Genomic DNA, 23,920 nt, shown 5'->3' with positions numbered 1-23,920 from the left:
AGAGCTGTGGGAGCAAGCATTTAATTCTAAATCGGGGAGGGTTTCTTGCCATGACAGAGCTAAGGGTTTCTAGTCACAAGAGATGGGGGTATTGAAATCATGTTTGCATATTTAGGCAACAGGAAACATCAGTTGGGTATATCAAAAAATGGAGGGAGGAGGCTAGAAGAGGTGAGTGGGGAAACCCCCAAAAGTACTGTTTCCCGGAAGAAGTGGCCTTTGAGCTGGCCCTGGAATGGCAGGTGGCTGCACAGTTTGTCAAACCAACATTTACACAAATGCTTTACTACCCCAAACTAATAAGATTCTCTGCTTTGGAATTCCTGAACCAGATCAATACCGGGCAAGCTGATGGCACTCCTGGCCTTGATTTGAACGTGGCAGAAGCCTGGGAGCTGGGGTACACAGGGAAAGGTGTCACCATTGGAATTATGGACGATGGTGAGTATTTCAAAGCCTTTACATCATTTGGAAGCAAGTATGTCTTCGCATGCCTTTGGAATAGAAAAGATTCGTTGTTTTGGAGATGCTAATCAGAGGCAGAATAGCCAACTGCTGGGCCCAATCACCATCTATACTATGGCAAAATCCTCACCTTCCTCCAGATTAGGGGGCCTCGAACTTGAGGATGCCCTTAACAAATATTTAGTAAATTAAAAAACTTTAAAAATGGACAAATGAAAGCTGACCATCACTGAACCGTGAATTCTCATTGGGTGAATGATTATACCTCACCTGGAAACATCTTCTAAACCTGTTTGTATCTACCATCTATTTCTCTAGATCCACACGGTCCAGTGGAGTAGCCACTAGCCATCTGTGGCTATTTACATTTAATTTTAATTGGTTAAAGCTAAATACAATTGAAGATTCAATTCCTCAATCACACTAGCTTCACTGCACATTCTCAAGAGCCACATGCGGCTAACAGTTGATGAGATTCAATCCAGCTCCATTTCCATCATCACAGAAAGTTCTATCAGACAGTGTGGCTCTAGATCCATGAAATAGATTTTTAGCAGAATTGGGATTTGGAGATTTTTTTACGTTATTGCTACTTTCAGAATGAACACTTGTAAAGCAGACTTTAATAACATTTTACTACACACGCCGCCTATGATACGTTATTCTATCCCGTATGCCTGCCAGATAAAGATTTAGCAGAGCTTTATTTTCTGTAGTTCGTGATATGAAAATCAATGAGTTTGATGAATTGCTGTTTTTCTAACTACACTTGTCATTGGCTCTGCCAAGATTCTGGAGAATCTCTGCCCTGTTGTCATCTCACTGGAGATGCACTGTCGCTCTTCATCAGCCGTCTGGTCCTCCAGTGGAAGCTCTGCTGAGCAGTCTTGGTCCAATGACATGTAAAGTCTACACAGAGATGAAACAATGGAGCCTTTTCCTTCCGAAGATCTTCAAAGAACACTCTGTGCTCTAAAGCAAGCCTTTGAAGCAGCATTGATGGGGAAACAAGGGAGCCAGCATGCTTAAAATCAGCCCTGTCTTTGTGTGGGCTCATTAACTATCAACAGGTAAACAGTGCCTCTGTGTTTCCTGATGTGTGAGACATTTTGAAGTGGAGGTGAAAGCTTTCTCCAGTGGCCGAGGGCTTTCACAAGAAGAAAGGAGCTCTGCCTAAGAGTGTGCGTGTGCACGGATGTCAGGAGCTTAGAACTGTTTCTTCCTTCCTAATGCTCTGGTTTAGAAAGCACAGTGGCTGAGGTGGGCTCACCCAGGAGACAGAGGCATCTGGGTTTGGGGGAACCTGCCCCGGCTGTATTGTAGTCACCATTTCACGCAGCATCTGGGGGATCAGAGAAGCGCCCTGAAAGTGGCACTGCAGTGGCCAGACAGGCACCGTGCGCTTATGAAACCTCCAACAGCCCAGTGATGTCCACGTCAGCACTCTTCAACTGCAGCCCCCTTGACTGGCCGCTCATAATCCCTTCCAAAGACAGCAAAGGAGAGGACCACTGCTGACTCTGTCCTCCTTTCCTGGCTTGAGAAGCCGAGGCCTTTAGAAAGTCGCAGAGGAATTTCTTGTCTGATGTTATTTCTTGTGCTAATTTGGCGGCCTTTGGGATCCCAGAAAAGCGAACTCTCCGCCCCCCAATTAAAACTTCTAACTTCTTCTCTGTTTTGGTCATCTGCTGCTACAGAATGAACCGGCCCACAATTGAGTGGCTTGAAACAATCCCTGTTGTTATTATCTCTCACATTTCTGTGGTTGACCAGGCTCAGCTGGACAGTTCTACTACTGGTCTCTCTGGGGTCTGTCATGCAGTTGGAGTCAGAAGGCAGCTGGGACTGGTGTTAACTGGAGGTCTGCATCAGTGCTGAAATCGCTCAGCCTCCCTCCTGCACCGTGTGGTCCCAGGGCCTCTCCTCTTCTTGTGGTCTCTCCTGCAAGGGAGCTGTGTTTCTCACAGATGGCTGGGGGCTCCCAAGAACAGGAGTTCTGAGAGACGAGGAGCAGAAGCTGTCAGTCGTCTTACAGGCTGGACCTGGAATGGGCAAGTGTCACTCTGCCACGTCTGTTGGATACAGTCTCAGGGCCAGTGCAGACTCCAGGGGAGGGGAAATAGATTCCGCCTCCTGGTACAGAGAGAAACAAAGTATTTGTGGCTATCTTTAATTCACCATGTGCTTATTCAGTATGATAACTGAAGAAAAGAAGAATGCCAAGCTATTCTCCAAATCCACTGTTGAATAGTATGATGAGCACATTTGGGATGAGAGCAGCCTCCCACTCAACAAGGACAAGCTCGCCGTGTAATTGGGCATCTCCGCCCCAACACCCAGAAAGCGGAAGCAGTGATGGTGAGGCTGGGAGCTTCCATGCTGCATTTTCTCTCCTAACGGCTTGGATGTGTGAATGGCCTGGAATGGCCAGATATCTCTCAGCAAGATATCATTGCGAAACAAGGTTAAAGACAGACACTGATGCTGACCATGGAACCAAACAGCAAAAATAAATCTAACATTTCATAATCATTGGCTCTCTATATTTTGGCCTGTATGGCAAATATTTGATTATCTGCATGTGAAAGGTTTAATTTGTAGACAGCACGGTTTAATAGCTGTTCACCCCTCTCTGGTTGCCCAATGCAAAACTCAGCCATCATCCCCTCTGCTGGATCCCAAGACATGATGGATACTCAATAAATATCTGCTGCCTTCACTTAGGTGCAACTTAATGTCGTTTCCATACACTACACATCACTGACAGATGTTCAACACATCACGGTTAGCTGTTGCCCAGAGAGGCAGAAAGCATTTCTTAGGGATCTGCTCTGACATCTCGGGCAGATGACATCAAGAACCCCACTTAATAACGACAGTTCATCCCTTTTGTTGTAATGGACTTGTTTGGTGTTGGGAACTTGACCCGGGAAATGAGATGTAACCAAATAAGCCACGGGGATGGACAGGAGTCACCCAGCCCAGGCGTGATTCAGGGCAGGTGGCTGGCGACCATGTCAAAGATGGTCAGGGAAGGCACGGACAAAGCCTTTGGCTATCAGATGAAGCCAAGGAAGCAAGAGTGAAGGCCAGTGAGACAGGGTCAAAGAGAGCTTCAAGCTGAAATAACTGTAAAAACTAGCATTTATTGTGTATTTGCTATGTGCTAGGCACCACTTAGCATTTTTGAAACATTCACAATTATTCTCTAAGGTCAGTGTTATTATTACCCATATCTTGCAGATGAAGAAACTGAGCCTAAGTGAGGCAAGAAACTGCCCGGCCCCATGGCCCAGTGTTTAAGTTCGTGTGCTCTGCTTTGGTAGCCCCAGGTTTTGCTCATTCAGATCCTGGGTGCAGACCTACACACCACTCATCAAGCCATGCTGTGGTGGCATCCCACATAGAAGAACTAGAATGACCTACAACTAGGATATACAACTATGTACTGGGGCTTTGGAGAGAAAAAAAAAAAAGAGAAAGATTAGCAACGGATGTTAGCTCAGGGCCAATCTCTTCACCAAAAAAAAAGAAAAAAAGAAACTGCCCAGAGTCTCACAATTAATCCTAACCACCATCTTCAGTGCTAGAAACCTGCCCCTCGGCTCTGCCTCCATGGTGGGACTTTGTGAATGGGGCCTTATCCTTGTAAGTGGAGGTCCAAGCTCAAGGACCAAACCATTGCCCCCATCATTCCAAGAGATTTAAAACTCTGTATCACATAGAAAAGTAAGGTTTTCTCTCCTAACTTAGGCTTCACAGGCCTCAGAAGGTCCAGCAGGACACCTGTTCCGGTTATTATTGCTGTGTAACAAATGACTCCAACACTTAGCAGCTTAGAGTCACTGTTCATTTCACTCAGGATTTTGCCATACTAATTCAGGAGGAGTCTGTCAGGCAGTTCTCACTCGAGGTCTCTCATGCAGCTGAGGTCAGATGTTGGCCAGGCTGCGGTCATCTGAAGGTTTAACTGGGCTGGATGCCAGCCAGGGGGTGGCAGTTGATGCTGGCTGCTGCCAGAGGTCACCTGAGGTGGCCAAACAGAACACCTACACTTGGGCTTCTTATATGGTAGCTGGCTTCCTCCAGAGCGAGTGTGCAAAAGCAACAGGTAGAAGTTGCCGGACCTTTTCTGACCTAGCCTGAGAAGTCATGCAAAGGCATTCCACTGCATCCTATTGGTAGAAGCAGTCACACCCCACTCAGATTTAAGAGGAGAGAATAGGCCTACCTCCAAAGAGGGGTATGGCATTGTCACATTGTAGAAGACCATATGGGATGGGAGAGATCGAACCACCATCTTTGAAAAATACAATTTGTCCATTGAGGCCTATTCCTCATCAACATATAAGTCCATGGGGGCTGATGCAAGGGGCTAACTCTCTGGGGACAATGGAAGGAGTGGGGCTTAGGACCAGAGTCTAGAGATGTTATGCATCTCAAGTGAACTATTAACATTCTAACTGGAGTCATGTACATGGAACTCCTTGCTAATTCCCTGAAGTCTCCAGAACTATCTGGGCTTCTTGAGAATTTGGACTATTGTGGATTAGACTTTCAAACAAATGACAGAATACTAACGGCTTGTGAACAAAAATATAAGCAAATATTTGTCATTTGTATACCACATCGCATTGTGATTGGCTGGTGATGATCCCTTTGCAGGCTGTGAGCTATAGACTGTTGCTCAGCTCAGTTCTGTGTCCGAATCATCTGTGTTTTCCGGGACCCAACTGTGCCTGGCATTCATTGCTGAAAAGAAATGAATGCCTGAAAGATAAGGATGAACACATTACTAATACAAGAATTGAAAAATAAATAAGCTGATTCAGAAGATGTATTCAGCCCCTTCCATCTCAAAAGATAATCAAATATACAAAAACATTAAAATACTATTTAATTACCAGGTTATTATTTTCATGCTCTAGTTCGTTACTCTTTTTCCTGAATCATGCCTGTCATCCTTCACAATTCCGTCAGTGATCTTTTCTTTCTCAGACCAAAGTCTGTGTCTGTTCTAACCTCACACTTAGTCTTCCCCTTAACCTAATTAAAGATCTTTTATTTTAATTAAGCTAAATTTATCTTATTTTAATTCTAATTTCCTTCTGGTCTCAAATTATCTCTTTGCTTCAATATTTTCCCTTCACAGAGAAGAGACTACTATTTCTCAGAAAATTTCTCTCCTAAACATCTTGTGCTCTCAGAACACGGAGTCATGTTTTAAACATTAACTCCTTGTTAGAAAAAAACATTCTCTGTGTGTGTGTGTCTTTTTAAACTTATCTATATGTTACAAAGTTTTTAGCTCAACAATGAGCTCACAAAATTTAACCAATTTCAACAAATATAAACAATTTAATTTCAACACAACATTCTAAAAACCAAGTCGATTTTTGAAAAATGTTTCTGCTCTTCTGCATTATCCACATAACTCTAGCGATGTGACAGATGATAGCCCTGATGAGGATGGTAAGAAATATAATTTATCAAGTGTTTGCTACAAGCTGAACACTTTCAATGAGTTGGCTCTAATCTTGAAAATTTCCTTGCAAGGTAAATAATATTCCCATTTCAAAGATGAGGAAACCGAGGGTCAGAGAGGTGATGTCCCTTGGCCAAAGCCACACAGATATTACAGTGTCTCAGCCTAGAACAGACCTGGATCTGTTGGTCTCGTAGCCTGTGCTCGTCCTCAACCCCACCCCGCAGGCTGTGTCGACCAGCTCCGAATCAGGGTCCAGAACAAGGGCCGCAGCCTTTGAAAACATTCGTCTTTAAATCTTCTGGCGGCCCCATCCTTCTGCTGTCGTTGGGAGGGTGGGAGGAGGAGGATGCTGGCGTGGAGGAAGTGCCTGGCTGTATTCTCCCAAGCTCTCGAAAGTGGCCGTGATAACAGTGAATGCTTCACATGTCAAAATATCACCAGCAAAATGTAACATGCATTCTATAGAACAGGGACTCTCAGTCCAGAAATTACTGGTATCACCAGAAAAAACAAAGGAAAATTTCCTTTTCGAAATGTACGGCCCGATACTAGTTCCTTTTTGCAGGGCAAAGCTGTAACTGCGGCCTGGCCTCAGTAGGCACGCAGGGAAGATGCCAGCTATGAGGCGGACTTAATGATACCTCCAGCTTTTAAATATTGCAACCCAGTAGAGTTATTAAATGCCCTTGGGCTAAGCACACCGCACTGTTCTCACCCCTCCTTGCCCCAGGTGGGAAGAAACCATGCACAGAGAGGCCAAGCACCTTGACTGAAGTCGTGCAGCCAGAGGGCGGCATGGTTGGGATTCAAACTCCAGTCTTTGACCTCAAAACCTACGCTGGTAACCGTTAACGCCAGGCAGCGCAGAAACAAAGTTCTCGGAGGGCTGGATGCGCAGGTGTAACTGCCACGAGGATTATGTGGTTCTGCAGACCTGGATGAGAGCTTTTCAACTAGCCCTTGAAGTCCCATGGTGCTTTCTGAGGGCCACATGTCTGACGGAACCCCTCAGTGCTCACAGACCTTAATTCTTTTATTGCGATGGCTACTGGGCAATGAGACAGGCCACATCCAGGAGACAGCTCAGGACTCCTGCCGGGGGGACCTGGGTCTCAGGCTTCCTGGAGAAACAAGCATCAACTTCCACCCAGACACCTCGCAGGAAACCGTTCGCCCTTTGCCTAATTGTTTTTCTCGCTGAGCTGTATTCCTCTGATTATTTCCATGCCAGACAATGCTCTCCTAATCCACCGCTGTCCGTGCTCTGTTAAATAATCATTGCTTTTCCTCCCCAGGGCCAGTTTCATTTCAGAAGAAATGCCAGTTGATGCTTTAGAAATGTCAGGATTTCCACAAATCTCTTAGATCACTGCTCTGATGAGCCATCCATCTGGCAGCCACTAAGCCCCTTAGGGTTGACATTTATGTCAGAAGAGTTATCCTGGGGTCCCAGGCTCTAATTGGCTTCACTCCTCTGACGCATCTGGTGACAGCTGTCTCTCCTCTTGGGCGGTACAGCCCACCCTCACTCGGGAATGGAAATGCAAGTCTGGAGCCCCAGGCAGAGGTGTGCATCCCACCCAAGTCTCCCTGCGCCAGCCCCATGAGGAGCTGCTTTTTGAGCAGCTTTCCTGAGGATACAGTGGCAGGTGTTAACTTTTTGTTCCTATGCTGTTGTCTTTTCACAGGGATTGACTACCTCCACCCGGACCTGGCCTCAAACTACGTAAGTACAAGCCAACCTGTGTGGGGACACACGTGTGTCTTAAGTGCTCTTTCTTGTGTCTGTCATTACTAGAAACACACATGTGCGCACACGTGCATACATGCACATGGGACGTGCACACAGGAACACATGCACACGTACACACACCCACACCAGAACTCCCTATCTTGTTGGAGCCACAGCTCAGGTTAAGGGCAGAATGACAACACGTGGGGCCTGGCAGCAGGCAAAGGTGGTGACTCTGAGAAAGGAAGAAGGCAAGTGGAGGTTCTGAAGGAACAGAGTGCTGAGGAAAAAGGAACAGAGAGGGGAGGAGAAGAGAGAGGCTTGGTGAGGCTTAAAGTCAACTCCAACAGAGGATGTTGAACAGAAGGGTGGAAACGAGTCCTTTGGGTTCCTGCTGGATGAGACCGATGGCAAACAGCCGAAAAATGCAGCAACTCGCACTGCAACCTTAGCTTTATGAGAGCAAGAACGTCGCTTTTCTTAATCATTTTTGTGCTCATGAGCACTCCATGCCAACCTTTGCCCACGACACTGAGCTCAGCATCTAGGACCCCCTGACAAGTGAAAAAGATTACCAGAGGATCTCAGTGAACCACGCCCTCTGACTTTTGACCCAGCCAGTCCTGCCACTTTCCTGATAAAATTTACACACCCTTTAAACATAAGGGATCACTTTATTTTAACCCCAGAGAGTACGCTAGTCAAGCGTTGGTGTGTTCACTTAAAATTATCTAAACCTTTACTAAGCTATACTTCTCCTGTAAGGGCCAGGTCTAAGTATTTTTTAAAATTTTATTTTAGTAGCTGAAGAGACTCATATTAAGGAGAAATACGGACTTAGAGAAAAGATGGTTAGCAAAAGCATTTTGGGGTCAACATTCTGGGTCATTCATCCCGAAAGGTGTGTGTGTCTACATTGCAAAGAGGAAATGGAGATTTTCCACGTGTTCAGTGCATTGGGCGTCAGGAAACGAACGTTTCTATTTACTGCCTAGGTCTTATAAATCTAGAAGCATATACTTTGGGCTGAGCATCTTTTTTAATAATAATAATAATAGGTTAAGTGAATCATAGGTACAGTCCAGCCAACGTGCCCCCAAAGAGAAATGACAGAAATTCACCCAAAGCCCTGCTCCCGGAGACGAGAACCCACTCCGGTAGATAAGACAGCAAAGAACTGCCTGCGGGTTGTAGGTTGCACCTCAGCATGGTCTGCAGAATCTAAGGAAACAATTTTCTCCTCCCGTGACCGCCTCCCCACGGCAAGCCCACTGTCTGCCCATCTGCTCCTTCTGCCTCCATAAAGGGACTGCCCCACAAAAGGCCTGCCACTTTCCCCACTGCCCTCCCTTTCTCTGCCTCCCCAAGAACCGCAGGGCCCTGGAGAGTTCTCCAAAGCACAGATTCAGATACGCAAGTATTACATTTTCTCCAGGACTCTCATACCCAGAGGCCTTTCCTTACAAAGAAAGGGCAGGGACAGTAGACTGCAGGGGTGATCCCCTCCACTTTATACGTTATGGACATTTTTAAATTATTAAATATTCTTCAAAACATGATTATAAGGACTATTATAGTATTGCCTCATGCTGTAATTTATTTAAACTTTTCAAATCCCCAAATGTTGGACAACTAGTTTGCTTCCAATGAGTATCTCACTCTGAGAATGATAGACAGTGACAAGGGTGGCACAGGGGCTCCAAACCATAACTTGCTAAGCAGAGCTGAGAGAACCAGGAAAAAACAACTTAGGAGGCACATTAAATATGTTTTCAAATACTTGGAGTTCTCCATGTGGGATAAGGCCTTCAATTTGTTCAGTAATTTCTCCCAAGAAAATTCCCACCAATGGGTGACAACTGTGGGAAACATATGTTAGTTCAGTTAAAGGAAGAACTGTCTAGTGATGAAGGTTAATTAAAAAAAAGAAAAAAGGAATTAGCTCTCCCAGGAAGTAATGAGTTCTCCATATCTGAAAATGTTCAAGAAGAGGGTTGACAGCCATTTGGCAAGGATGCTGTCGAGAAGATGACAATGTCTCCACTAAACTTAAACTAGGGGACATGTAAGAATTGAGCAGAACATGTGAGTTCTGTGCAAAACGGCTCGTTTTGACAACTTCCATCCAGAGGAAGGTTCAAATCTTTAGCATTTATCAAACACTTGGAACCTTACAAAGAAATTGTATCTAATTACACATGGCTGTGAGAAGTTTCCATGTCTTTGGTGGAGGTAAGAAAACTGAACATGCAAATATCTTATCCGTAACTCCTCCGCAAGAACATGAACCGACTGGTTCTCGCTGGTCACCGTGTCTCTCTCACCCCCTGTCGAGTTGAGAGTGACAACTTTGAAGCTACTAACCAAATTTATCTTCTTTATTTTTAATTAAAAATTTTACACTATAATTAACAGAATGAGGATGGCAAGTGGTGTAGACCCGCCCGGGAGAGCAATGAAATCAGCGAACGGTGACAAACTCGAAAATTGTTTGAGCAAAAGATTAACAGGCCGCTTCACACCTTGTTAGGTGACTTAATGGCTTGGATGGGATGAGCTCGCCCAGAGCCCTTCCAAGCAAGTGTATTTGGGAAGTTTTGGTTTGCGTTTCCCCCAGAAGCAGACCCTCAGGCCAGGGTTTGTGTGCGGGCAGTTTATTTGGGAGGTGATCCCGGAAAGCAGAGGTAGAGGAGGGTAGAATGAGACATGGAAGGGAAGGCAGCCAATAAATGGTGCATTTCAAACAAGTTGCCACGGTGAGCAGCTGGAACTGAATCCCACTGGGAAATCTGGGGGACGGTGTAGAAAGTGTGGGCCACAGTCATTCCACCCAGGATGCGATACCCGAGAAACGCAACTTCTGTCAGTCACCCGGTGAGGGCTGGTCCCAGGACTCCTCACCATTCCAGCACCTCCTACCTTCCCACGGTCCCGGAGGAAGCCTTCGGCAAAGGAATGTGGGTATCTGCAGCTGGAGCTTTCCAGGGACACAAGAGTGACAGGCCAAAGCCTGCCAGGGCCGGATGCCGGCAACAATTGCCACAGAGAGGATGACCTGGAAATTTATTAAAGGTTAAAATACACAGAAATGTGCAGTATTGAGGAAACTCCTTCTTGCTGCTGATTAATTTCAGTGAGAAGTGAAAACTCTATCAGAGGTTCTAAGACAAATAGGACAAAAATCTCTTCATAATCAAACCAGGCAAAACATTTCCCAGGGCAGAATTGTTTTCAAAGCTTGCTTATTCCCTAATATTAAAAGAGAAGACTCGGAGTACGCTGGTAGTCGGTGTCCTATTTAAACTGAGAATTAAACTCCTTTGAAAACTGCAAATCAATATATAAATGTAAGTCGTTAGTGTTAATTTAATTCAACAAATCTACATTGAATCTATTGAGTGTTAGGAGCAAAGGATAATAATAGCCACTTTTTTATTATTATTCTATTGTTCTGTGACTCATTTAATCGGGGAGATGCAGTCCCACTGGTAAATACTCACTATTCCGAATAATTAAAATGCTCCTTTTTCCATCCCAATAGTAATAAAGTGAACTAGTAATAAAAAGACATTATTTTAGACCAAATCAAAATCAGAGTTCCGTTACCCCGTGCTGTCTGTGCAAACCGCCTGGATACCCGCTCTAACTCAATCGGGTCGCTGTGTTCCGGGCCTGCTATGTGCAAGCCCCCAAGGAAGGGAGAAACCGGACACAGGTGTTCTCCAGAGGAGCCTGAGGGCGGTGGGGACGCAGGTGTGGGACGTGGCTTACAGGCGAGGGCCAGGCAGCAGGGAGGTTGTTCGTGTCTGTACTGTGTGGCCTCCGTCCAGCGACAATCATGGGCCTGCATTCACATTCCAGTCAGTGGAGTAGAGGGAGATTTCTCTAAGAACGTGCCGCGGGTGACTGGGGCGGCAGCTTTCAGAGTGTGGGCGCTGCGGGTGGAGCAGAGCATCTCCTGCTTTGCTCCAAACACCTGCTTTGCTGAAGCTATGGAGGTGAAGGCATCGGTGGTGGCTTTACAAAGTCCAAGGAGAGTCTCCTCGCTGTGGGCTGGGGTTTTCTCAGAGGCAGACCTGAGCCTAGGACTTAAAGACAAGTAGCTTATTTGCGAGGAGCTCCCAGGAAGCACCAGCCAGGGAGAAGGGAAGTGACATCACAAGGGAAAGCAATCGAGAAAGGGTTGTTACGAAGCCAATTACCTCTGAGGGAGATGGGACTCAATCTCACCGTGGAACTCTAGGAAGTTGTGTAGACGGAGTCAGCCTCAGAGTTACCCACCAACTCTTATCAGTCACTGGTTGAAGGCTGCACCCAAGGAGTGGGGAAAGGTAGGGATGCGGGGGGCTTAGCTCCCCGGCTCTTCTGGCCTGCCCGCCATACAAGCAGAATAGGGGCAGTGGATGCAGAGCCTTCCAGACTGCCAAGAGCTGCCGGTGCTGACAGTTGGCAATTGGCCAGCATGCAGGGACAAGATTCTAACAGTGTGACAACAGTGGAGACTGAGTCAAACCTCAGGGTGACTCCTGGCCTCCCAGCTCACGGTTGTGCAGCCTTAGACTAAACTATTAACCCTCTTCGAGCTTTAAGTTCCTCACTTGTGAAATAGGCAAAATGAATATCAGGTTTGCTGTGAGGCATCATTGAGATACTAGGTTCATAGGGTCTGCCAGATAACAGATGTTCAATAAACATTCATTTCCTTCTCAAAAGAGTTGAATCTACAACTCTGATGGAGCGGAAGCGGGAGCACGCCTCAAGACACATGCGCAATTGCTCAGCGTCCTCCCCAGGAAGCTCGGGGTGAGCAAAAGAGAAAAAACCCGCCTCATGCAGACTAAGTGTGAGATTGAGGCTAGGAAAGCAGAGGCTAAAAAGCAGAGGTTACCAAAATAAATCTCAAAGATTTGTTGGAAAAATAAAATTTGATTTTATTTGAAAAATAAAAGACATTCAAAAAAGAGCATCCAAGCAAATAGAAGACAGAGAGAGAAGACCTGTTGCTCCTGGCCAGGGATGTGATGAAGAAGGATGCCCCAGAGAAAGCAGAATTTCTGACCCACTCTTCTCCATCACAGATCTTTCAACTAAAAGGATATTCATAGATATTCACAAGGGAGGCCTCATCCTCAAGATAGGTAAAGGGATGGTACAACAGCAATTTTTCCAAATAAGGTTTTCTCCAGGCCAGGGAAATTACATCTCCTGCTGTAGTGATCACAGAGTGGGGCACAGGCCTCTGCCCTGAAGGCGGGAAGGATGGGCGGCTTCTTGTACTAAGGCCTCCATCCTTCAGCTTGGAAACTCTGGGTCTCCCTCTGAGCAGCTCCACGATCCTGTGCTGAGAATCTGTGCAGATTCACAAGCTCTTCCTTGAGTTTTTCCACGAATTCTTGAGTGCGGCGAATGTGGAAGATTGCATTGACTTTAACTCTTCACCCTTCCACAGACCTACAGCTTCTGCCATGGGGCTTTGCAGAACCTCCCTCTAAAAGGGTGAAGCATATTTCCACCTCTTGACTTTGGGTTGGGCCTTATGACTTGTTCAAAGCGATAGGATCATATGGAAGTATGAGTGTGCCAGTTCAGAGGACTTAAGAGGCCTTTGTGTTCCCACGTGCCCTCCTATGCCTCTGCCATCACCATTACAGCATACCCAGGACAGCCCACTGGACCGAGGAGGAGGATGAGAGACGCACAGAGAAGAGCCACCCCAGCTGCCATAGCCTGAAGCACAGCCACCAGGTCGACCTGCAGAACTGCAGTAAGAAGCAGAGCCCCACCAAGATCAGCTGAACCCCAGGCAACCCCCAGAAACAAGCAAGCCCAGCCAAGCCCGGCAGAGCTGCCCAGCCGAGCCCACCCTAGCTAGACCCCCTAACTCCCAGCTGAACGGCAGACCTAGTGAGTTTCTCCTATCACACGTAAGTGATATGTCTTATTGTTATTTGCTGCTGACATTTTATGGTTGCTCTTGCTCAGCAGCTGTTACAGTTACCCATATTAGACCCCCTCCTTGGGGGTCTAATCTAACTGATGCCCACCCTCCCTTGCCTAAGGAGAATATAGATTTCTCGGGCCCTGCCCTCGACCTACTGAATCAAAATCTTTAAAGATAGACTTCATCGCATGTATTTCTTTGAAAACATCCCCAGATTCTGATGATTAACCTCATCATTGATTTTGACATTTTATTCATTTATTCAATCAATCAATCATTCAACAATGTTATTCCCCTATAATGTATGACCATATCAGAACCAGACCACAAGCTCTTTGTAGGAAACTGGGTACTTTTAAAATTTTCTGTCCCCCTTAACATTTAGCACGGTGCTAAGCAGGCATTTAATAAATATTTGCTAAATTGCATTGGATATTCATTCATCATTCACACTTTTGCAAATGAATTCAGGAGCTGAGTCATCTGATGGGCCTCTGTCAGTGAGGATGCGGAGCCCTAGCATGCAGACCCTCTCAGTCCCGCCTCTCAACCACCTCAGAGGTGGATTCCCCCCTCCACTCCCCATTAATGCATGTCACTGCTGAGGGAATAGAGGACCTGAGAAGCAACTGAGGGCCCCATGGCCAAAGGCCTGGAGAGAAGTGATTCTCAACGTGGATAATCCACATGCAGATGACCAAGAGCTATTTCTTTTCTGAAATGTCTAGAATTTCTCAGGTTGATAGAAATGCAATTAAGCTCCCAGATGAGGGAGGGTGCGTTACGCTCTTCTGTGCAGTTCAAAGTGTGGAACATTATTTATGCTCCAGGGTTGCCATTTCACCAACGGAAGTTCTTGTAAAAGGAGGAAAGCCTATCCCTAAGGGCCTGCACTCTTCCATTCCTTTGATGGATTCCTGAAAGGTGACTCTCTGAAGAGGGGTCTTTGGAGCAGAGCCTGAAGGAAGCGCCTTTGAGCCCAGCAGCCGTGTGCACGCCAGGGCTCCAGTTGGCACGTGGCTGCCATGATGAAAGGGTGCCTGCTGGAGATGAGCCCAGTGCTGGGCCCCAGTGACTCAGATGCTCTGAAGTATTGATCACATGCATCGCTCCAGGCTTTTAGACCCATTAATATTTAAATAGGCACATTAATATTGCATAGGAAATTGAAGTTTAAACAACCTTTGTGTCCTCTTGAAAGGAGGGGCTGGCTTTTTTCGATGTACTCATACTTTTGACCAGATCATAGTGAGCACTTTATCACCAGGAGGCCACACTGAATATTGGGGATAAGAACTTCTTTTTAATCATTAGGACAGACCATCAGTCACATGACTATCATCTGATTTAACCCACGTGCTAGAGGAAACTGTCCATTTTTACAGAAACACACTTTGATATAAAAATGGGAGAAAATGAAATCTTGTTTAACTGAAATGAAACCGCTTGTTTGGACCTGGACGTACAGCTACAGGTGAAAGCAAAGAAAAAAATCTAGTCAATCACTTTTCCACATTGCTCACTTGAGTAGTTATTGTTCCATTGAAACTAGTCAACATTTAAGACACTTGTATTGAGTTCCTATTGTGTGCTAGATGCTGCACTAGGGGCCTGCATTATAAAATGTGAAAAATCTGGTCCCTACCCTCGGGGATTTCAGAGATGGCTGAGGGAGACACACATGTAAGTATGTAATTACATCATAATGTGCTCAGTGCTGTCCTGGAAAGAAAAACACCGCCCGATATGGGAATGTGGCAGGAGGAACAAGCAAGGCAGCCTTAATAGTGAGAGACAGAAAGATGCTTAAATGCATTGAAAGAATGTTTTCTTGAGTCGATACAGCATAGGAATTCATGTAGAAGCTTGATCTATATGATACTGAACAAGGGGTGAGTGGATTATAATTGGGTTTTCAACTGGAGGTTTGTTTCCATGGAGAAGCTAGACCAAAAGCAGCCCACAAAAATCATTTCCTGACCCCAAATTCCCTAAAGTCCTTTGACAGAGTCTCATCTCTTCAACCAGATTTAAACAACTTAAAGATCAAGATCATGCCTTCTAATTCTTTTGTTCATGAGAGAATCAGCTGAAGGCCTCAGTCCCCAAGGAGAGTGTTAATAGAGATTCTTCTATGAATAAATGAATTGTGAGTGGATGGATGCTAATGAAACTATTAGGATTTTATTCTGCTTATCAACAAACATACCTATTCAGAAAAAGTATAGCAGTACTTACACTACATGATAATCCTCAAGAAAGTCATTTATGCAAATATAAAAAAGATTTTTTTCCTCTGCCTTTCTTTCTTTCTAACCCTCTTCCTCACTATCAGTAAACACTCATTGAATTCCCAAGATGTGAAACATTTCACTAGGTTTCCTACTTCAGGTTTTTATCTCAGAGAACCAAGAACCCTCAGATGCCCAAGCCTTGCCCGGAGCAGACCTTACAGATAATGAATTCACCCATAGCTCCTTACAGCAGCTGGTGAGCAATGCTGCGCCTACCGAGGCGACAGCCATTGGTCCTCTCTCCCGTTCTTCATGGGCCTGGTTCCCAGCTGCACTTCCTTAAAGCCACCGTTCTGGTCGTCTGACTGAGCGCGCCCAGACTCCTGAACCCGCGTGCCCCGTCCAGGAGAGAATGCGAGGAAACCACAGCAGAGTGGGCAGCCGTCTGCCATACCTGCCCAAGTCTTGTCACCAAACCACAGAGCCCAAGGAGATGTGTCCACTGGAGCCTGGCCAACACGTGGTCATCGCCAGGGCAACTGTGGGTCTGACAGAGACTGAAGGTCTGACCTGTCATCCAGTCCCAGATTTTTGAAGTGGCGACAAAGACCAAGAAACAATGCCCAGGCCTCAATTAAAGAGGATTAGACCCTGAGCCGTGGTTTTTCTGATGCATGACACACTTAATCATGAGGACAACAACTGTGATTTTCAATGAGATCCCGTTCTTCCCTTTAAAATCTTTCATTTTTCCTTGAAGGCAAAGCCTTCGTGGTAGGCAGAATTGTAAACTCTAAATTTACCCCCATAACTAGGTTGCATTATATGGAAAAGTTAAAAGGATTGTTCATGTGTAATTAAGTTTCCTAAACAGTTGAATTTAAGTTAAACAAAGGGGGGATTGCCCTGGGTGGGCCTGACCTAATCTGGTGAGCCCCTTAAAAAGAGGCTGTACGGGTCAGAGAAGGAGTGATTTTAGGCAATACAGTAGTCCCCCTTGTCTGCAGGGGACATGTTTTCAGATCCCCAGTGGATGCCTGAAACACGATAGTACCAAACCCTACATATGCTGTTTTTTCCTATATGTGTTCTCCTTTTCACATAAAGGGAGCACTTTGTGGCTTTCTTTTGGCATATCTGAATCACCAGCATCACTACTCTTGCACTTTGGGGCCATTATGAAGTAAAATAAGGGTGACTTGAACACAAGCACTGCGATACCAGGACAATTGATCTGATAACCAAGTGGCTGCTAAGTGACCAAACAGCAGGTAGCAGATACATCGTGGATCCGCTGGACAAAGGATGATTCACGTCCCGGGCAAAACGAAGAGGGCCGGCAGGAGAGTTCATCACACTACTCAGAACAGCACACCATTTAAAACTTATGAATTGTTTATTTCTGGAATTTTCCATTTAACATTTTTGGACTGCAGGTCACTGAAACCACAGAAAGTGAAACTGTGGCTAAGGAGGGACTGCTGTAGAGACTTTCGCCTGCTGGTTTCAAAGACACAAACTGCCCGTTGTAGAGAACGACGTGTCAGGGATGGTGGGCGGCCCCTGGAGCTCAGGGCCTCAGTCTTACAACAATGAGAGGCTGAATTCTGCCAACAACCAGAGAACTTGAAAGACGCCCCAAGCCTTAAATGAGATCACAGCCCCAGCTAACACCTTGATCTAAGCAAGGTGAGACTCTGAGCGAGGACGCAGTTAACCCACAACCAGAAACCCTGAGATAATACATACGTATTGTTTGAAGCCACTAAGTTTGTGGTAATTAGCTATAGAGCAATAGAAAATTAATATAATCTTCTTATTATAGTTGAGATTGAGCATGAACTGAATGACTTGCTTCTTCTCTGATTTAATAAAAGTAGACTCTTCTTCAGGTTTTATTTTGGTTAATATGGCTGCGTTTTTTTTGTTTTTTTGTTTTTGGTGAGGAAGATTGGCCCTGAACTAAAATCTGTGGCCAATCTTCCTCTTTTTTTTCTCTCCCAAAAGCCCCAGTATATAGTTGTATATCCTAGTTGTAAGTCCTTCTAGTTCCTCCATGTGGGACGTCACCACAGCATGGCTTGATGAGCAGTGTGTAGGTTCACGCCCAGGAACCAAACTAGCCAACCCCAGGCTGCTGAAGCAGAGTACACAAACTTAACCACTACACTACCAGGCTGGCCCCAATATGGTTGCTTTTATCTCAAAAATAACTCTATTATAAATAATAACTCTGTTACACCTGAGAATTAAGCAAGTTTAGTGTGGGAGTTAAGAGCTTTAGGATCAGACTCCCTGAGTTCAAATTCCTCCCAACTACTTGCTAGCCGTGTGACCCTAGGCAAGGTAATCTCTCTGTGCCTCATCTGTAAAATGGGTTAATAATAATACTGACTATTGATGGTTGTGATAAGTAATGAAGTAGTGTCACAGGGCCCCTGGAACTGCCCCTGGCACATCCGACGACCCATGTCAGTGGATGCAAGTTGCAAGTTAAGCGACTTGCCCAATCACGTAGCTAGAACTTAGCAGAAGACAATGGTAAACCTGTGACGGTCAGACCTCAGAGTCCGCGCTCTTCCCTCCTCCTCTCTTCCTGCCTCAAGGACACGTAATTACTTCAGAGAGCATTTTGAAAATGAGTTACAAAGGGCAATTAGTGCGTCGTTCTAAGTTTTCATGTTTCCCTCCACCTTCCTGTCTTTACGAAATGTGCCCAAAGTTCATGAGGGAGCCTTCCCTCATTTGGCTTTTCAACCCACCATTTGGCCAGGTCCCAGATCCTATGGCATGCAGAGTATCTAGCCTACGGCCTGTCTGAGAACTACATTTTAGCTCCGAAGGTCACTTTATAAATATATTCTCATTAGACACAGGTGCACAGACCTATGGAAAGCACAACATTGTGTGTCCTCATTGTTCCAAACGTGAACTACAATGAACTACGTACGTATGTGTGTACACACACACATATCAGAGACAGATGGAGAATTTCGTGAAAGAGGTTGAATTGGTTATTTGTTACCAGCTACCTTAGCTGCATCCCCTGAAAGCAGCTGAGACGGGATTCCGGAGAAAGAAACTTTGTTTGGTGAGTGTTCTCAGGAGCAGAGGGAGGGGAGCAGGACAGGGCAGAGGACAGAGCCCAGCCTCAGCCTGACCCCGGGAGCTCTGGAGCACGAATCATATCACAAAGCAGGGGCCTCCCCAGGAGGAGAACCAGCATGTGTACCCCATGTCAGTCAGTTCCTGGCTTCCAGAGGTTTCTGGGGCCTGTGTAACTTCCTGGGCTTAGTGACTCCCATTTGTCCAAGGGCAATTATCCAGAGAAGGAGACAGCTGTGACCTCTTAGCAGCCAACGCTCCCGGAGCTGGGGTCTGGATGCCCTGGCCCAGTGAAGGAATCAGGCATTGCGTGGCTGTGGTCCTCCCGAGAGAGGAGAGAGTCGCGCCTTCTTACTCTCTCCATCCTCAACACTTAGCACATGACTTGCGACCAAACACATGGTCAGTGACTATTTGTTTGCTGAATGAAAGAATGAACCTGAACCAAGGGTAGAACGGAAGGCGGGATGACAGAATGGCCATGGGGGCAGCAGAATAATGGCCCCCGTAGCCACGCTCTAATCCCTGCCACCTGCGACGGTGTTAGGTTACACGGCAAAAGGAACTTTGCAGATGGACTTAGGGTTACCTTAAAATAGGGAGCTTCTCCAGGTGGGACAAAGGTAAGCACGCATCCTTAGAAGCCAGAGGGAAGCAGAGTGAGTCAGACAGCAGCGTGCTCACGGGGCCGGAGGGATCCCAACATGGGAAGGACTCAACCCGTTGTTGCTGGATTGAAGACGGAGGAACGGGGACACAAGAGGAAGCCTGCCGCGGCCTGGGAGCCAGGAGTGGCCCTCAGCCCACAGCCAGCAGGGAAACAGGGAACTCAAAGCTGCGTTCCCCCCACAACCTGAGTGAGCACGGAGACGGGTGCTTCCCTACAGCCTCCCCCAAGAAGCCTTCGCAAGGGGCCAGCAGTGCTTGACCTTAGCCCAGTGATACGGACATCAAGCTACCGACCACAGAACTGTAATAAACTGTCAGCCATTTGTGTTGTTTATCCCTGATTAAGTTGGTAGTAACTTGTTACAGCAGCAATAGAAAACAATTTCAGGGGGCTGGCCCTGTGGCTTAGTGGTTAAGTTCGGTGCATTCACTTTGGTGGCCTGGGTTTGCAGGTTCGGATCCTGGGCACAGACCTACACCACTTGTCAGACACCCTGTGGTGGCATCCCACATATAAAATAGAGGAAGATTGGCACAGATGTCAGCTCAGGGCCAAACTTCCTCAGCAAAAAAAAAGAAGAAAGAAAGAAAAGAAAACAGTTTCAGGCCATCTTCATGGAAAATGGTGTTTTTCCTCCACCTGGAAGAGAACTGAACACACAGACTTCACAAGTGGTTAGGGTGGGGTGTTACTCCTCAGCCACTGTCCCCACTACAGTGGGGACCGAGGTTAACCAGTTCTGAGGTCAGCAACAACTTGGATGACCCCAAGACTGATCCACGTGGAAGCCAAGGAAATCAGAGCCCCTCAGGCAGCACATGTGTGGGCCCTGACCGGGATTCATGCAGCCAAGGCCACCCCCTGGGACTTCTCAGTGATTATTCAGGGAGACCCATGGCCCGTGCCACTCCCATTTCTCCACCATGTGCCTTCTCAATGCCAGGACTGCCTTCATTTTCGGTTGAGCTGAGGGCATTTATCAGTGTTTTAATCTCTTTTCGATGACTTCAAGTTAACATGGTTGAAACCACTGGAAGAAGGACGGTCGGCCCTGGGCACACAGAAGGGTGAGCTTTTCTGTGACAACTCAAGGGATCTGAGGGGTGTTCTGGTCCAGTCCCTCACTCACTAAAAGGAGGAAGGAGGAAAGGGAGGCTCAGGAGAAAACTGAATTGCCAGAGACCTCACAGCAGGCTGGAGCAGAGCTAATCCTGGAACTCGGGTCCCCAATGTGCCCCAATCCTCACACATGGCTGCACCTGCTCACATCAAAACACCAGTCCACACCACAGTGCGCAGCACATTTCTGGATGCTTCCAAGTGCTCAGAAAGAACCTAGCCCAGGCAGAGAACAACCTGTGGGTCCCTCTGTGGGAGTGTTGTGCCTCTTGACCCCTCTCCACACAACCGTCCCCCACCAAGTGCTCCCAACCCACCCTCTGCCACCTGAGACCCCCGCACGTGGCCACCGAAGGAAGAACAGGTCATGCCTGCTCTGAGCCCTCTTCTTTTAGCATTTTCTGTCAGCAACCATCCCAGCTCTGGTCTGTTTTTGTCTCCAACTGCCAGCGCCTGCTGCTCCTTTTGGAGAATTGCCCTAGGACTTCTGGAGCCCTCTTTGCCCCAGCGCACGGAGACCTGATATGTCTGGGATTTACGCCCCGCCCTGTCTTGGCACCATTAGTCTGTGACTGCCTGTGGGAGCGTGAAAGCCTTGTCTCCGGTTGGGAACACTCGGAGTTGTGACCAACCCCCCGGGGCCCCCTGCAGGGCTTGCCTGGAATCGCATCCTGGCCTGGCTTCCCGCCGCATCCCGTCCTGCTTCTCGCCCTCCTTCGCTGGTTTCCCCTGGGAGCACATCTTCAGTCTGTCACTTGCCCCCAAGTCTTCCTCAAAGAGTCGGCTCTGGGATCCTGCTCTCCTCGCATCTGAGCAATCTGGAGCTTCGGCAAAGCAGAATCTTCCATCCTACATGGCCAAGGTGGAGAGAATCTCTGACGTAGAAACAAGATTAGCTTCTCAACCATGGTAACCCTGCTGGCTCCCAACCTACGGGAAATTATTTTTCACAAAGAAAGAACCCTTAATTACTAACCGATAATTAAAAGCTGAAGCCAAGTGCGGGAAAGCAGGGCTTGGCTGCGAGCAGCGTTCCTCATCGTCGTCCCCACTATGATGGTGAGGCCTGTACTTGTCACGTCGCGCACACACAGCCTTGCTGGCGGAAGACTAAGATGTATTACAGTGTGTGGGAGATGTTTTCATTAAGCTATGGAAATAGAAGGCTTATGTTTTATAACTCAAACGTTGCCAATTTTTTAAATAATAGGTTTAGTGTAAATCTAAGCTATTCAGGGAACACTGGTTCAAGGACTCCCATTGAGTCACCGCGAGCAAAAATGCATTGTTTGATCCTCATGGTCCTCAGTTTCCCCATCTGTAAAACAGGGACATCATCTTCCCTGCTCCGGAATCAAAGGGGTGTGGCGATTGTCCATATTACTGATGCAAGCAATGAATCATTGTTGATCTATCAAAAAATATAAATTGAACCCCCCAGAATTCTAAAGGCATCGATGTCCTCCTGGCACTGGCCCCGGACCACCCTCCCTTCTCCCGGCCACCACACCCCACAAACATACACACACATGCCCTCTCTTGAACTTGTAGAGAGTATCCCGAAAGACTCAGTGGGAGCAGCCGGTCCCTATGTGAATGCCAGCGTGGTGACCAGACAGGCACTGGGTCATTTGATACAGTCAGTACCTTGTTGGGGTTCCTACCAGGATTTTACAAATAAAGACTATAACCTCTGTGAGCAGGACCACAGCCTGGGCTCCTAGACCCTTCGGCTATCACTAGAGCGATCGCAGTTATCCCGTCCTGCAGGATGGTTTGGTTTCGGAGTTTTCATGTGTTGCTCATTTGGTCTTAGTTCACAAACTCCTCTCCTCTCCCATGGAGAGTTGACTGTTGGTCCACAGAGAGTCAGACCCATCTTTTCTCTCCAGCCTCTTCTCCCTGCCTTGGTCTGATATTTTGGCTCCTGCTGTTTGGTCCCTTAGTCTTGGGTGGACTTATTCTGAGACCGTTTGTTGAGTATTTACAATGTGCCTGGCCATATGTTTTATGCGCATTATCACATTTAATCTGCATGTTAAGCAGTGCAGTAGGCACTTTTTTGGTCCACCTCTCATAGACAGGAAACCGAAGATCAGAGAGGTTAATGATCTGCCTTAGCTCACACAGCCAGTGAGTAGTGAGTGAAATGTGATGTTCACCATCTGTCACACTTACTTTGTTCAACTTGACTGGACTCCAGTCGCCCACAGCTCAGCAAATGGCACTGCCATGGATGCAATGACTAACGTCCTAAACACGAAAGTCATCCTTGACTTCTCTTCCTCACTCTCTCCCATCAGCCACCCCATCTGCTAGTCCTTGCTCCACTCTGCAACACATGTGCTTCTCTCTGTTTCCGCCCTTGCCATCCTGGACCAAGCCAGTTTCACGTCCCTCCCGGACTCCACGAAAGCTTCAGCTGCCTGCTTCTGTTCTTGCCTTACCTAATGCCCCACTACCAGAGAGTTCGTCACAAGGAAAGAAAGTAGGAGAGGCCATGTCACTCCCCTGGTTAAACCCATCGGGGTTCCCCTGCGCCTGGAAGCACACCCCTTCTTCCCTGTGAGGGTCCACGTGTCCTGGCTCCGGCCACCTTTTCAGCCTACCCCCTGTTCACTCACTGTGTGTCAGGCCTACACCACCAGGACTTGTTCCTAATTCAAGACTTAGGAGGCTCATACACTGGTTCATCCCGCAGGGAAGTCCATCTCAATCTACGGATCACTCCTTGTTTAGTCCCTTCCTAGCGCTTAAAATAACCTGTAATTGTGTATTGGGGTTTTGTTTCTGTGCCTCCCCACTGGAATGTCAGCTCCTGGTGGGTGGGGATCTTATCTGTCTTGCTCACCTCTTCATCCTCCACAAAGAGCAATGGCTGGAACAGAGTAGACGACCAACAAACATGTGTTGGGTGACAGACTGGCTGGTGAAGGAGTGCTTGGATTTTCTTCTTCCTTAGTCTTCAGCCCCTACTTCCTTCTGGCCGTGCTTTCTCCTCACAAAACCGCTCTCTGGCTTTGCTCATAGTAGAAATTATTTATTTATACCTCCAACATTTTGCTATGAAAGAAAAGCTTCTGGTCAATGCCACCAGAAACATAGTCTACACGGAAACGAACACTTTTCGATACTTCTCGGCTTCTGGGAAGAATGAGTGTTCTTC

General features: G+C 46.9%; 1 protein-coding gene across 1 annotated transcript in view; it reads left to right on the top strand.

Annotated features, from left to right (window-relative positions):
* The window catches only part of PCSK2 (proprotein convertase subtilisin/kexin type 2), a 259,057-nt gene that overhangs the window by 140,975 nt on the left and 94,162 nt on the right, over positions 1–23,920 (top strand). The window contains exons 4-5 of the mRNA XM_046679886.1: positions 333–441; positions 7,642–7,679. Of these exons, the coding sequence (XP_046535842.1) occupies positions 333–441; positions 7,642–7,679 (147 nt within the window). The remainder of the gene's footprint in view (positions 1–332; positions 442–7,641; positions 7,680–23,920) is intronic.

The sequence above is a fragment of the Equus quagga genome, chromosome 12 (genome assembly GCF_021613505.1).
Source record: "Equus quagga isolate Etosha38 chromosome 12, UCLA_HA_Equagga_1.0, whole genome shotgun sequence".
Lineage (NCBI taxonomy): Eukaryota > Metazoa > Chordata > Mammalia > Perissodactyla > Equidae > Equus > Equus quagga.
The sequence above is the reverse complement of the archived record's forward strand: the minus strand, read 5'-3'. Positions and strand labels throughout refer to the sequence as shown.